The sequence below is a fragment of the Hippoglossus stenolepis genome, chromosome 5 (assembly GCF_022539355.2).
Source record: "Hippoglossus stenolepis isolate QCI-W04-F060 chromosome 5, HSTE1.2, whole genome shotgun sequence".
NCBI classification, from domain to species: Eukaryota; Metazoa; Chordata; class Actinopteri; order Pleuronectiformes; family Pleuronectidae; genus Hippoglossus; species Hippoglossus stenolepis.
The window spans coordinates 11,646,216-11,661,615 of record NC_061487.1 but is presented as its reverse complement, the minus strand read 5'-3'; the positions used below and the strand labels follow the sequence as shown (position 1 = coordinate 11,661,615).

General features: G+C 43.8%; 2 protein-coding genes across 3 annotated transcripts in view; one reads left to right on the top strand and one right to left on the bottom strand.

Moving 5' to 3' along the window:
* Nucleotides 1–166: 166 nt before the first annotated feature.
* LOC118110249 (ETS domain-containing protein Elk-3) lies at nucleotides 167–10,669 on the top strand. Its single transcript, XM_035157957.2, has 5 exons — nucleotides 167–509; nucleotides 4,332–4,540; nucleotides 4,923–5,711; nucleotides 8,809–8,931; nucleotides 9,849–10,669. The coding sequence occupies exons 2-5, from the start codon at nucleotides 4,334–4,336 to the stop codon at nucleotides 9,945–9,947; spliced, it is 1,218 nt and encodes a 405-aa protein (XP_035013848.1). The 5' UTR covers nucleotides 167–509; nucleotides 4,332–4,333; the 3' UTR covers nucleotides 9,948–10,669.
* A 524-nt stretch (nucleotides 10,670–11,193) lies between these two features.
* LOC118110247 (cyclin-dependent kinase 17) overlaps nucleotides 11,194–15,400 on the bottom strand; it is a 32,140-nt gene continuing 27,933 nt past the window's right edge. For both annotated transcript variants that reach the window (XM_035157954.2, XM_035157955.2), the window contains 6 exons: nucleotides 15,158–15,255; nucleotides 14,890–14,995; nucleotides 14,429–14,471; nucleotides 14,201–14,291; nucleotides 13,945–14,022; nucleotides 11,194–12,542 (listed from right to left, as the gene is read on the bottom strand). In XM_035157954.2, the coding sequence (XP_035013845.1) occupies nucleotides 12,505–12,542; nucleotides 13,945–14,022; nucleotides 14,201–14,291; nucleotides 14,429–14,471; nucleotides 14,890–14,995; nucleotides 15,158–15,255 (454 nt within the window). In that variant the 3' untranslated portion in view covers nucleotides 11,194–12,504. The remainder of the gene's footprint in view (nucleotides 12,543–13,944; nucleotides 14,023–14,200; nucleotides 14,292–14,428; nucleotides 14,472–14,889; nucleotides 14,996–15,157; nucleotides 15,256–15,400) is intronic.

Sequence of the window (15,400 nt, the reverse complement as noted above, 5' to 3'; positions counted from 1 at the left end):
CAAATGGAGTTATCCTGATACGCGTTTGGTGCAGTAACACACAATAACGCAGTAGTGAACGTGTAATAGACCCCAAACCACACGACTCCGCTCTTGGCCTGTGACTTGAAAGTAAACGAGGCGTACGTGAAGGCAGCGCGCTCGCCTGCGGACCGATGGTGATGATGTCAGTTTATGGGCAGTCGGAGTTTCTGTATCACCATGTGTGCCGATCCTGTGTGAGCAGGCCCACTGCTGGCGCACGGTCAGCGGGCAGGCACGGGAGGAGAGGAGGGGAGGAAAAGTGTGTTTACACAGACGGCAAACTGCCTGGGGAATCGTAGGGGAGAGGAAGTGAGCCGGCTCTGTGTCTGCCTGCTCCAACTTCCTGCTCAGAAAGAGAAAAAGCCCAGGATCCTATTTCAGCGCAGCACAACTGTGAGGAGCAGAAGTAAAGCATGGAAAAACAAGGAATCACACAGGGCTCACCGTAACGCTTCTCGGGGGGAAAACACACCGTCAGAGATCAGGTAAAATCAACTCTTTCTGTGTGATGAACTGCGCTTTGGTGCCTTGTTGCGGGATGTAAACTGTGAAATAACGCGATCGTGTTCGTTTTTTTGTTTTTTTTTTATCCTTGAGCCATCTCGACTGTACATGTTTAGCTGGTGTTAAGCTACTTGGGTCGCCTGGACGCGTTTTTTAACTTTTACGCACGGTTTGTGTTCGTCTTCCGGTCCGAGCAACATCTTGAAAATGAGTCAGTGGGGCAGAGCAGCGATCCAGACCGCTGAGCTGTGCGTAAAGAGCCGCCGCAACTTTCAGCTCCCGGATACGAGTGTTGAAACCTCGCCACACAAAACACACAAGCAAACAAACAAAAGACGCAGCGCGATGCAAAGAAAGCACAAAGCCTCGGAGTCTGTCCTCGAGGCTTCATTTTAATGTGCCAATGTTGAGTTTTCCACCGTCTGCGAACAGGAAGAGAGCAGATTTAGTCATGGCTAAGTAATGTCTGCACACACCATCTAATCTCATTAGGAGTTTCCGCTCAGCCAACACAGTGGACGGCTTTGTGCGCACGGCGAGGCTCGTCAGTCAGAGCATCCGCAGCAGGGCTCCTCGTCCCCGGGCAGAACACCAACAGTGTCCCTGAGATATTCCTGGGATGAGTTTTACCATGATCTGTGGAGGACTGCAGGTATAATTGGGGCTGTCTCTGTCCATTATACTTCATCATCACTCTTAGAGGCTCAGCAGCACCTCAACATTCACAAGTTCAGTTTTGCAATAGATTTGGCTTAAAAATGGATGATGCCAGAGATGTTGTATGTCTTGGGAGCCCATTGATAAAGTAGTGTATTGTTATTTTGCATGAACCTGACCACACACTGATCACTCATAACATTGGAAGAGGTTCAGATGAGTAATGACATCTCAGAAATGACTCAAAGACCAAACCTTCTGGAGGTCTTGGTGACATCATCAACTAACTTTGGTGAAGGTTTGACCAATTTTGAAATATAGATATGCTGTTATTTTTAGATTTGGGCAGTATAGTGTTCAGCTGGAGCTGGGAAATGGTTTTAAAACAATATTAGAACAATTTCTCTGTGACTTCTAATAAGGAAGATAGGACCAAAGTTACTGAGTACCCATACAAGTTATAACCTCCCATATCTCCCTTAATTATGATCCAAGACGCATAAAACGTTGGTTCCATTGGTTTTCTCATATGACCCAATCAGCATCACATCAACTTATCTTATCACGATCTGTGTTGTTGCAGCCCAAAATGTGATGATGTGACACGGTGTGACCTGTGTTGGGCCACTCACTCTAATATCCACGTAGTGTGTCAGCTGTGAGGTTATTATCACCTTGTTTCCTTACATCTCCTGCTGGTCACTCTCTGAGGTATTTCTGACTGCAGGGTGTTTCAAAGTTCCACTGTGCTATTTGCAGCATCTTGCAAAGGTGAATGTTTATAAGTCCTTCTGGCCTAATTGCAGACCTGTCAGCTCACTGGCCCTGTGTTGGCGAGCTTCACTTTTGGAGTTTAAAGGGTTGAAAAGCCAAAGTGTGGGTTCAGAGAGGGTTACAGGGTGGAGCTGCGAAAACCGGACAATGATTGGATCTTTTGACCCCTCTTCCTCCGGGGTTTAGTGGGAAGTGTGGCAGGACTGGGGAAACGATCCCCTGCTGTGGGGTCCCCTCTGCTCACCATTTGTCCTTGGAAGTAGAATAGGAGGAAGTCCTGACTCTGACAGGTTTGTAGTTTCACATGGCAGATAAAAAACTCAGGGGATAGCGTGTGTCGGAAGTGAGTTCAGCCCTCCCTCCCTCTCGCTCCTGTCTGGACAGAGATACTGTATGAAGTGGTTGAATGGACACTTTGTTATCATTGTTTTTGTGAGCATCAGTAACTAATCTGTTACTATCTGCAGAGGCACATCCACAGATTAGACCGAAGAGAACACAAGATGACTAAGAGGTCCGATTCATCAATATGAAGGACTGTGAGGAGGGGGACAATTTTCAATACTGTCGCCAAAACCACACCATCAATATTTTTATGTGAATATTAAAATAGACAAAAATATGTGTAATACAAAAATACAATACAATATTTTTATATTGTGAAATAAAAAAAACTACATGTTTATATGTGTAGAAAAAACTATACGTTTGCTTCCTTTTGTATTTAACAAAAGAAGCAAGATGTCTGACACAAAGAACATTAGATCAATTCAATTGAGTCTAAAATTTGCTAAACTATCAGATGAAACAGTAAATATCAGATAAAGGAACCAGTAGAACTAAAGTCTATCAATCCAACTAATCCGATCTAACTATAATTGTGGTCAAATCCCTTCGATAGCTCATTTGGTAGATTGAGGACTGTAGTGGCTCAGTAGCTGATGTCTTTAGGTGCAAATTCGGCTCGAAGGAGAAATGTTTTAACCCAATTTCCACAAACTGAATCTGATCAAGCATTTACTCAACAGTTTTGACCTACCCATGGGCAAAGCTGGAAGCAGGGCTTTTGCCCATCTGTGTATGTGTGTGCGTACAAAAGAACTCAACAATGCCTGGATACGTTTGCACCTAACTTGGTGGTAATAGTACTTTGGACATTATCTCCAGATGATTAACCTTTGTAGCTGATTAAAGGTTAAAGCTCAACAGAAATAAATTGTGACTATACAATTATTCCCCATCATATGTTATCACAGGGAAGTCAGAAAATGATGTCATTTATCGTAGCAATACATTTACTTTTGCCAACATATAAGACATAATCTATAGCTAATAGCCTTTTTCATTATATGGTATAAATGCTTTCATAAGGATCTCATTATGAAATGGCATTATTACAATACAAAAAAGGCTGAATGGGTTATATACAGTGCACATGCAGGGTATGCATCGCCCGTGCTTTTCATTACAGGGTTGAAGTTTGCAGCCGACCAGTTTTCATCTCTCTGCGGTTCTCAAATGTCTTGGCTCAAATTGCGTGTTTTGTCTGATCGAAAGTCCAAAAGTGAAACATATTAAATTGGCATTTCAGCTCAATAAATGACTTACTGACCAATTGGCTTAATAACTTTGAGCCAGTCAATCTGTCTGTTGACGTATCGATTAATCCACCAACCGTTTCAGCACTTTGTGGTGCTACAGTCTGCGGTGGCGGAAACAGCCCCTCCTCTCTTAAACAAAATTATTAATATGTGAGCTGCTAGCAGGCAGACAGGAGCTTCGAGGCTGCACATTCCTCTATTAAAGGAATAACCCACCCTGGGCCAGTCATACTTCCTGTGGAGAGAGGGCCAGGTTGAACCGCAGCATATTTCTGGCTTGAGCTGTTGTTCCTCCTTATATGTGTGTTTTTTTTTCTCTCTTCTGCCCGCTGCTGCTACATTACACTGCAGTCTTTAACACACACTGTTCTATTCATCAGCACTCTACTCTTTCTTACACCACATGTTAGAGCTTAAACAGGCTTGTCCCTCTTCAGCCACTCGCATAATTTAGTCTGTGCGGAAAATCAGGTAAAGAGACATTTAATTAAGGCGAAACATCAGCTCCTCTTGCTCTAAACCAACTCCTCAAACACGCGATATGTTTGAGGAGTGAACAGTTAATTGACTGAATTATAAAACATAGATAATAACTGGCATAGGCGATGCAAAGAGCTGCTTTCCTCTTGTTCTTGGATGCTTGAACTAGTATTACACATGTAGTTTTGGTGTTTTTGTCAGAAAACTACCTAAAAAATAACCAGTGAGAACTTTGATGTTGCATATTCTGTGCCTGAGTCCAATTGCTCACACTGATCTGTCTTCCTGAAGGTATGGACAGTGCCATCACCCTGTGGCAGTTCCTGCTGCAGCTGCTGCTTGACCAGAGCCACAAGCACCTGATATGTTGGACGTCCACGGACGGCGAGTTCAAGCTCCTCAAGTCGGAGGAAGTGGCCAAGCTCTGGGGCCTGCGCAAGAACAAGACCAACATGAACTACGACAAGCTGAGCAGAGCCCTGCGCTACTACTACGACAAGGTGAAATAAGCTGAACACTGATCAAGAACAGGAAGTAGAACCGTGTGGTCGTACAACAAATCATGTCACAGCAGCTTTTAGAGGTGGTGGGACCTGAAGGCAGCATGTGAAATGGTGTAGAACAACAACAGATCCGTTGTTATGCTTCTCTTGAAACCACAGTCAACCCGACAGACACGTCCACTTCCTCTTTCTCATCAAACGCACAATAGAGCTCTAACACACCGGAACACACACAAACTGTTTTAGTGAGGCCGTTTACCTTCTCTGGACTGAAACATTGATAATCAATATGCGTTAATATCTTAATGTCATCATGTTTTACATAACTGTATATTGTTTGTAACGTTCTCACTATTACTGATGTGTGTTTGTTTCACAGAACATCATTAAGAAGGTGATTGGCCAGAAGTTTGTGTATAAGTTTGTGTCCTTCCCTGAGATCCTGAAGATGGACCCGCAGGCAGTGGAGATGGGCCTGGCCTCTGGACGGTTTCCCCTCCAGGAAGGAGAGGCCCCTGAGCTTGAGGTAGAGGAGGAGGAGGAAGAGGAAGGGGAGGAGGAGGTGCATAGGAGGACCCTGGCTGCCCTTGGGGTGCAGCAGTGTCGCAACGACTACCTCCACTCGGGTCTCTACTCCTCCTTCAGCATCAGCTCGCTGCAGAACCAGACCGAGCTGCTGCGCGCCCTGCGGGAGCGTCAGGACGAGTCGCGCTCGGTCATTCGCTTTGGTGCCAATGAGAGGAGCTCCCCTCCCTCCGCCAAGCTCGAGTCCTACATCTCCCCTAGGCCATCCAGGCTCCCCTCTCACTCCCACTCCCACTCCCCGCCCTCCCCCCACGCCCAGCCGGGCCGAAGCTGGAGCCCCGCTGTCAAAGAGTTAGAGGAGGAGGACTCTGACCAGAGCGCCCAGCCCCTCAACCTTTCCTCTGGGCACAGGGAGCGAGCCCTGCAGCCTCCCGAGAAGAGGAGCAGCAGCAGCAGTGGTAGAAGTAGTTCTGTTAGTCACAGTAACCATGGAGATGGACTCCCACCAAAAAGCAAAAAGCCCAAAGCTCTGGAGATCTCCGCCCCGTCCCTGCTGCTGGCCGGGAGCGACATCGGCTCCATCGCCCTCAACAGCCCAGCACTCCCGTCCGGCTCCCTCACTCCTGCCTTCTTCACTGCACAGGTGAGATGATTCGTCTCAGTGATGGTTTCAGTTCGGACAGAACAGATCCAGTTTTGGTATTGAGTGCAGATAGTAACACGATTCACTATCGGACTGACGTCACAGTTCTGATCCGGATTCGAAAGCCTGATGATTTGATGAATTGTAAATACGTAATAATGCAGTTTTAAACACGTAGCCTAAATGTCTCAGCCCAAATGGATTAAATACTATGGATCACTTCACAGACATAAGTAGTTATTAAACAGTCCTGATTCTCTTCTTACTGTGGAACTCATGAGATCTACTACTACTGTAGAACCTTACAAATACTACTACTACTGCTTATAATGATCATAATCATGGTAACAGCAGATATCCAGATTCAGGTTGGTGCAAACAAAAGTGCATCTCTAATTATTACTCATCTAAAATTCCCTCTTGGCAGCATGTTGGACGCAGGTATGAGAGGATTGATTCTTTCTTTTCCAGAAACATGATTCAGATAATTTACTGACTCCACATTTTCACTGTATTAGTCATTTGGACAATGATCAGCAGTTCAAAGTGTTTCCCAGCACATGTTTCCCAACATACTTGACCAGTGAAATGTTTTAGAAAACCTCCACTATTCCAGGAATGAATAACCTTAAATTGTACTTAGGGAAAAAAGACGGAAGCAAAAACTGAAAGATCGTGCAAATGAACCTTTCAGAGATTAAGAAACTGGTTAACTTGCAGCCTCTCTGCTGCTGTAAATGAAGCTTTGAATGTAGGTGCAAACAATTTCTTGGCTGGTTACATCCAAAGACTGTGTTGGAACAAACTGTTACGACTCCCTCTGATGGATCATTAGGGCAATACCGTGCTGCAGGAAGTAGTGCTGTATATTACCGGCAGGACAGGGAGGGAAAAGAACAGAACCACGACTGACTGGTTGGTCAGTGGTTCATCCTACAGCAACATAATGATCCAAAACACTGGACAAACAGAACCAGACGGAGGCAGCACATGATGGAAGAGCAGCACAGTCTCCAGGACCAAACCCAAAAGCAAACTGCAAGTGCAACATATTAGTGGGAACTTCTGCTGCAGAGTTGGGACGAACTGTCTCAACATTATTTGATTTCCACTGTTGAATGAACGTCATGAGTGTGTTCAGCTGCACGATGAGGAAGAAATCAGATTCAATTTAGGATTTAAGATTCCCTGATTCTTTTTTCCTGTTTTAAATCTTGTTTATTTGTCCAGTTTTTTTTAATCAGTGTACACTGAGACATTTCACTATGTTAATTTCAGAGATGAAATCAATTCAGTCACTGATGGGTCAGTCGACCTTTGCACACCTGAGATAAACCTGATCTCTCTCTCTGCTCATGTTCATCCGCCCCATCGCTCCCCAGGGACACATTAATACAAGTTCTCTCATTTCTGCTCTCAATAATTTAAGGCATACTAGAGATGATGTCTCTGTGCCAGCCACAGCAGAAGTAGTTAGTCCGATAATAATCAAATCTCACAAAGAAAGAGAATAATTCAGTGATGTTATCTGTTTCCATCCCCTCTGTGCGGTGGTCTGGTTGGCGATGGGGGGATGATGGGATCCGTCCTGAGCATGACGTCAGTGTCCTTTAGTTCTGAGAGACACAGCGACAAACATCCGACACAAACCCGGCGCGTGATGCTGGAAGGAAAAAAAATCACTTGAGTCATGAGAAGTTGCTTAAAGAATCAGAAAGGGGAAGGTAACAAAAAGGTGAAGTGGTATGTTAGGCTAAAATATGTTATGAAGGCATTTTACGTCGTTTGAACAAATTCAGCAAATTTAGATTTATATATATGAATATAATGTGTAACTGTTTGTTTTTATTTTAGGGGATTACTGCGAGAATGTGTTGCAAATAGAAGCTCTGGTCGAAATATGTCTGAGTAGTGCAGCTCATTCAGTGTGTTAGCGGTCAGTGTCTTTAGCTGTCCAGTCATAAACAACTGACCACTAATAGAAGATGGACTCAAGATTACAGGACGGTTGGTTTCTGCCACAAATCTAGAAAGTTTGAGCTAAATTCAACCCACTTCAGACATTTTGATCTTTCATTACTCAATTTGTATATTTAATGATCTATTTCAATTTAATATAATAAGAAGAACTAGAGTGGCTCTCAGTAGACCACAAACCTCCGCCAAGGTCGAATAATCCAACACATGATCGTCTAGGAGGAGGTGGTCTGAAAATTAAAATTATTTATTTATCATAAAACTGTATATGCCCGTTAATCTGCATCCCACCAAAATATAATTGGTTCTCCTGAGAACCAGGCTCCATCCTTCTACCATGTTTGGTGATAATCAGTTCAGTGAAACGAGCCAACAAAATGAAACTGTCCCTCCTTGGTTTAGGTATTATAATAATAATAACAATATGTTTACATTGAAGGTGCGTCAGGGGAAATTGAGCCTCCCACATCAGAGGTTTGTCCACGAACTCACAAACTTGCTTTTACACATCTGTTTATTGGGCAGCGCAAAAAAGTGGGATCAGAAGAAAACAAGCGATTTACAGAAATCTTCCCTGAGCTCGACCTATGAGAGCAGGGAAGAGGCCCTAAGTGATGCCATATGCTCCAATAATTCCATTAATAATGGGAGCGGGGCCGGTCCCTCCGCAACACTGGCTCACTTCTGAGGTGACACGGGGAAAGTCGGGGGGGAGGGGGAAAGAAGACCAGGGGAGAGAGGGAGAAATTGATTTCACATGTTTTCTCTCTCGACTTGGCGTTCCAAGTGCTCGAGGACCCCTCTCCCCCTCCACCTCGCCGATCAGCAACAACCCCCACTGTCCACCATGCCTCCCCACGTCACCCCAGTATTCTGGAAGGAAAAAAAAAAAAAACCCGCACAGACTTCCTTCCTGCTCCGCCAGTTTGTTTTTCCAAACGCCAATACACGTCCATTTACTATTTCAGCATGTTTCGCATTACCCGAGGACCTCAGAGAAATGCTCCGCAACCCGTGGGTCTCTGTTTGTCTTTAGAGAAAAATGTTGTCTTCACTGTTTTTTTCTCATTTACAAGAAACCTCCCTCACTCTCCTCCTCCTGTGTTCCCCCCCTCTGCAGACTCCCTCCGGTTTGTTGCTGGCTCACAGTCCGCTGTTGTCGGGCATCCACTTCTGGAGCAGCCTGAGCCCAGTCGCCCCGCTCAGCCCCGCCCGGCTGCAGGGCCACAGCTCGCTGTTCCAGGTAACAAACAAACACACACCCGCACACACATACACACACACACTCTCTGACAGGTGTGGGCATGAAGCAACGGACACGCAGGAGGTGAGAACAGAGGGTGTGCACGAAAGGATAATTGTTTACTGGAAGCCCAGCAGGAAGTTGTGAGACTTTGCAGGTGAAATTAAAATCCCTCGTTCTTCCCAGCAGTTGTTAAGTTACATGCATAACGATTGTGACAGATTAAAATAAACCAATGTCAAACACACACAACTGGTTTATCTTTTATTACAGGTAATAAAAGGATTGGCACCAGTTTTTATAGCCTGGACAGATATTGAACATTTTTTTTCTTTTATCGAACAGGAAATAATCATGAAGCCTCTATATTGTCCTTTAAAATGAGGAGTTTGGGTCTCGACCTTCAAATTTGTGTCTATTAACTTGACAAAGAGACTTTACAAAACAAGACTTTTTTGAGATCTGCAAAAATAGCAGCGGTGGTGAAACTAGTTTTGCGTTAGTGAGCAGGTCCAGCAGAGGTGTCCTGTTTCAGCGCTTGTGAGCTGGAGAGGAAATCCTGTGAATACTTCCTGTTTGAGCCCAGGGGAGCCGGTTTGAACAGGGCGGACTGGTTTGAGAGCTGCTCCTCATTTGAGAAACGTACATACATGCACCACACCACACCCCCCTACACACACACACACACACACACACACAATACCGGATTCTTTGTGCACAAACACTGTTGACTGCTTCGTCTGTTGTGGAGGTGCAGGGGACAGAGACTAAAAAGGAAGAGGTACAATGAAAAGAAAAAGAAAAAAAAACAGGAAACCAGAGCGGTGACAATGCTGCAGTTCCTCAGCGGAAAGCAGCTTTCATAGAGCGTCCGTCCCCGCCTCGCTAACTCTCGGCCCCTTTCTCTTCCTCCACAGTTCCCCAGCCTAATCAACGGACACATGCCTGTCCCCCTGCCAAACCTGGAAGGAACACCCTCCTCCCTGCTCCTGTCCCCCACCACCTACAAATCCTGATCCAGGGTCTGCGAAGAAAAAAACCCTCCCATCTTCATCCATCTCTTGTTGAAGGTTTTATCATCCTCCTCCTCATCAGTAGCAGCAGCAATCTCTTCCCCCATCTTGTCAAATATTTTTGCTTCAGTAAAGTCCTGTGACAGTATGTGACCTCACCTTTTTGTTTTGCACTTGAGTTGCTTCAGATTACAGTGGTGGAAAGCACTTGGTAAAAAAAAAGCCATACGCCGTGATGTCTGTGAGGCATCGGGCTCTTTGTGATAAAGTATAGCACATTTCCACTTGACCCTGTTCAACACGGACAGTAGTGACGTGTATCTAGCTGAAGAAAAGGCTAGTCGTCCACTCATTCTGCGCAGAGAGCTCAGTTGTTTTTTAGTCTTGTAAGAAAAAAATTAAAAATAAAAAAAATATTTTTTTTTCCTTAAATGTTCATCACAGTGTGAAACAGGTGGTTTCACACTGTGTGGTATTGTATGTAATGTATGCACTATGCTTCTCCGATAGTACCGGCTGTGCCTTGTTGTCCTATTTTTCCTCTTTATTTCAAACAAATCTTTTAATGAAGACGAGATTTCAAATCAATGAAAAAAGCCTTTGTAACGCTTGTAATGTTCTTTTTTTATAATGGACTTGGTATATAGTATGTATTCTGTATATTTTTTGTATTGTGAAGAACGTCATGTCGTTTTCAATAAACCAAGCATTGAATGCTGAAATACTGACGACTTCAGGTTTTACTGTGGCTACAACAAGATGTGAAGGAAAAAAATCAGACGTGGATGCTCATGTGGATTCTGTTTAAACTTTAGTTTGAATTTTTTTAATCTCTTAACCCCTTATCCAGGGTTTCTGCAGGGTCTTAAAGGTGTAAAATTTAACGATGTGAATTTTAGGCCTTAAAACGTCATATGTTAAACTATTACATACTAGGGCTTAAATATGTTCAGGTAAGTCCTAATTACGTTAATGTTTATTTTAATGCTACTGCTAAATTTGGCTTTTTTAAGAGAATGTTTTGGTAAGATGTGAGTTTTGTTATGTCTCAGTGTGATGTAGTTCTTACAGATAGTAAGACGCTGTAAGAAAACTGAAAAGCTGAGTGAACGATGGATACCTGCTGTATCTACCTGGAGTTATGAGAGTTAACATAGTTCTTTAATGTAATTTATTATGGTTTTAAAAAGTCTAGCTGAAACAAAATATGAAGTGTCTGGAAAAGAAAATCAAAACCAATACCCATGGATTCTGTTTAAACATTAGATTTAATATTCTTTACTCTGGAAAAAAAAAAAAGCTCAAATATGGGAGTTCATCTGCAGTGAAATCCCACACAGATAACAATGATCGACAAATAAAGTTAAAGAATATCATACAAAACATCTCCTGTAACACTGTTAAATAGATTTGACTTTAGTTTCTTATTCACTGGGGGCAGGACTACAGCTATGCTCCCTGAACGTGTGCTTCCTCCTACGACAGAACAGACATGCAACACAACGATAGAGGCAATCCAGAGAAATAAAAGATAGCCATTTGAGCCATTCTTCTTTTTACAGTTGATGGAGATGGGAATGGCAGAAAGGAGGAGAACACGTCTGGAAAGGCAGCATCACGGATTCCGACACTGGAAATTCACTTTGCGCTTTCTCCTCTTTGAGCGGAGGAGAAAATGTGTCCGACTTGAGGCGAGGAAGAACGAGGATGAGGGAGGTTGTTCACGAGTTTGATTGTTTAGGAGGCGGATCTAATCCTTTAATGCCCTTGTTAATAATTCTACGCTGCCAGTTTCCCTCCTGCATTTGTTCATTGGTCACAACAGAGACCACAGCATCCTGGAATGACTCTTTGCCAGTATCTGACAAAACAAAATCTCTTTTTCTTATTTTTTTCCACAGAGCTTGGCAGCATTTCTCTCGGATTAGCCTCCAGTTAGGATAAAATGATCAGTTATTAAATCAGAGCTGGCCTCAGAAACCTTCAGAGCAAATGGTCGCAAATTCTTTGTGCAGCGCCGTAGCAACAGAATCAAACCACTTTGAGCTGCTACAGAGACGTCCCTCCGTTCGTGCTGCGAACGGAGGGACGTCTGCTGAGCTGTACACATGAGCTGTACACATCCACTCACACCGAGGAGGAGCTTTGAGGTGGAGGAGTCATTATGTATGAAAATGGAAATGGAAAAAAAAAAACCCCACTGAAAATACCACCCCTTCAAAAAAAAAAAAAAAAAAAAAACAAAAAAAAGGAAATCTATATACATTGCATGTTCTCATTAAAGTGACTGAGCCCATTAGAATTCTAGACAGTAGTTGGATTTAGCAGCAAATTCTCTTCTCAATAAATATAGATGTACAGTATATAAACGTCTCTTCTAGAGGGGAGGGGGTCGCACTGTGGATGAGATTCCCAAGTAAGTTTGAGGGGGTGATGAGGATGATGAGGACGATGAATGTACTGCTCCACGCCAACATCCATCTCAGATCTCTGATCCATTGGCGAGACTGTACAGCTTGGAGATCCTTCCCAAATGGTCACAAAAAAGAGTCCAGCGAGTCTAAAACAGCATACTCTGTCTTCTGCTCTTTCCGTTGCCTGAAGGAGAGAAAAAACATCAATGGAAACATAAATTATAGATTTGATATAGTTTACAGAAGAGATTTTCATAATCAGACACTTTCATCTCCACGAGCTGTAACAGTGTTGGTGAGTGGGCTCAAGTAAAAAAAACAAAATTAGTATCTGAGCGTCGTCCCTATGCAGGGTTTCCACTGAGTCTTAAACTATGTTGGTCTTAATTATGTTAACATTCACTTAACGCTACATTAAAATTAGTTTTGGCGGGATGCATGTTTTGAATGTCTCTGTGTGTTGTAGTTCTTACAGTTATTATCATGCTGTAATAAAACTAACAAAAAAACTACGTGGAACTGACGTGAGTCTAGAAACACTCAGAACACTCGGCTTGGCTCTGGGAAAGATTATAGATACTTATAGATACCTACTGTCTCTGCCTGTAGTTTGACAGATTACATGGTGTTTCCAGGGTTCTTCTCAACTTGGCTTCATGACTATATCTTTAAATTATGGAAAAGTGTATAACTCTGGGACTTCATACTCCTTCATGTCTGTTGTACTTGACATATGTTTTAAATTTCCTTCATTACTGTCTTAAAAAGTCTAGAGTTTAACTTCTTTAAACCTGCAGAAATCCTGCTATTCTGTGCAAGCACAGGAGGTGAATGAAACATTTGCTTTTGCGTCGCAGCCTAAACCAATAGCCACAATATTTGTGTGGTTGACCGTCATTGGTTGTAGTTTTCATAAGCTGTTTTCAGACATGAACTCCAGAGAATGTCAGGACAACGAGGTCTGGACTTTCTCCAGAGTTTGCCTTTCACTCATGAATAAAGCAGCAGGAGATTCTCTGCTCAGAGACAACAACACAGAAATCTCCTGAGCGTCCGGGTGGGATCCGGAGCAGCAGGCAGGACGTATTCATTCACTGCAGATGTCACATGTTGTTTGTTTACAGCACACTGGCATCGGCTCTTATCACCAAAAGATCTCTTTTTACATCTCCGTCCATGTCTTCTACGTGTATGGCACCGCCAAGATATTTCTTTTCTTTTTGCTTTTTGAAGTTTTGCTTCTGTCACATGTTAAAAACGTCCTCAAGTGGTGAATCCTGCAGAGGATCTCCTGTTGTTTACCCACATATATTCAGTCGGACATTGTCAGGAATTTTTACTCGGGGGATGGCATGACGGACATTTGGGTTCACAAATATAGCCCCTCTGAAGAAAGTCAGGAGATTATCCGGAGTGCAGTGCATGTTTGAAAGCAGCTATAGTGAGCCAAGATGGAGGAGACCATGGTGTAAACCGTGTCAAACGAGACAGTATTTTATGATGTCGGACATGAAAACTATAGAAAAAAAGAGAGGCTGCCTGAAGGCCAGTGAGTATTGATTATTGGCATTAACATTATAACTCACCTGACTCTGGGTACGATGAGTTCCGGTAGCCGGGATCCCTCTGCAGCTGAACCTCCTTCAGTGTGAATATGGATATGCCTGCCAAACATGTAGAGCATTATTTTGTCAGTGCGACAGAAATCACATCTTGCCAGGAGAATAGTGCCTTATGTTACGAGGCTGTAACTGATCCCCGCTGCACGCTGCAATATCCTTCAAGTTGTACCTAGTGGAGCCTGCCAAGTCTGCATTACTGCATTGCCATTTCATTACTCACTCTCTGGCAGCGGGAGCACACGTGGCCCCAGGCTCCTGAAGTACGGCTGTCTCATTGCTTCATCGGCAGAGATCCTCTTTTTGGACTCGTACTGAAGTTAAGAAACATAGAGTCAGTAAAAGAACAGGAACAGTTAGTGTGTGATTGAATACAAATGAGCATGTGCCTGGATACACTTCCTTCTATAAATACAGTCCTGACATAGCTGCCAGATACTGAGAGACTCACTCTTAGGAATGACATCAGCAGGTCAATGCCATCAGTGTCCAACCTGCAGAGAGGGAAGGGGAGGGGAGGTCAGTGGCAGTGGGGGACACTCACAGATATTGGCGAGTGTAAGGAAGGAAAACAGTCAACTATTCCACAGGATGTCCTTACAGGAAGCAACAAAAAGCACCAGATGCTAACAAAACAAACCTCAAATACTAATGTCTCATTCACTACAAACTGAAAAAGCTCTTCTCTTCTGATACCTGGGTCTGATCAGAAACATTTGCTCTTTTCCATCGCCAATGACAAGAGGGCTAACGAGAAGAGAAGTCAGGGGAAGTGTTCATTAACTTAAAGGCTGTTTACAGTTGAAAAATGTAATAAAACCAGAACATGGTAGAATCTGTAGTTCACTATGTCTGGTGTAAAAAGATAGAGAAAGATAAAATAACAACAGAGTATGAATACTCCCTGTTTACCTGGGTGCGTGGTTTATGAGGGGCTGGGGCTTGTATTTGGGGAACTTGTAGGACTTGAACTCGTCAATAGAGTATATTCCAGGCCAGCTGTCTTCTGTCGGAGTGCCTGTGGAGGGACATTCAATCGACCATGTCAGAGTTGGGCTTTGCGGCGGCAGCTGCAGGGGGCTTTTCACGCTGCCACAGGGGCTACATGCCAGGGTTAATGCGATTAAAGGCTCATATTCAAAGTTCCATCGCGTCCCGGTCAACAGGGGGCAGCACTCACCTAGCAGCCTGAAGATGAGATGCAGCTCGTCCTCCACCGTGGAGCCTGGAAACAGGGGCCTGCCGGCGGCCATCTCGTAGAATATGCAACCCACACCCCTGTGAGGGAGACGCAGACAGGAGGGATTAGGTCTGAATGAAGCTTCAAACACAATCTGACTCTACAGGTCGTCTGTAGTTACACCAGCATGAACTTTTTAGACCGAACTCCCAGAGTCAAGCAGTAACTGACTGCTTTGTGTCT

Bases quoted from the DNA above. Each gene is read 5' to 3' on its own strand.
- LOC118110249 (XM_035157957.2), top strand. From the start codon at position 4,334: ATGGACAGTGCCATCACCCTGTGGCAGTTCCTGCTGCAGCTGCTGCTT. The intron at 5,712-8,808 runs GTGAGATGATTC...CCCCCTCTGCAG, and splicing joins CTGCCTTCTTCACTGCACAG to ACTCCCTCCGGTTTGTTGCT. The intron at 8,932-9,848 runs GTAACAAACAAA...CTTCCTCCACAG, and splicing joins GCCACAGCTCGCTGTTCCAG to TTCCCCAGCCTAATCAACGG.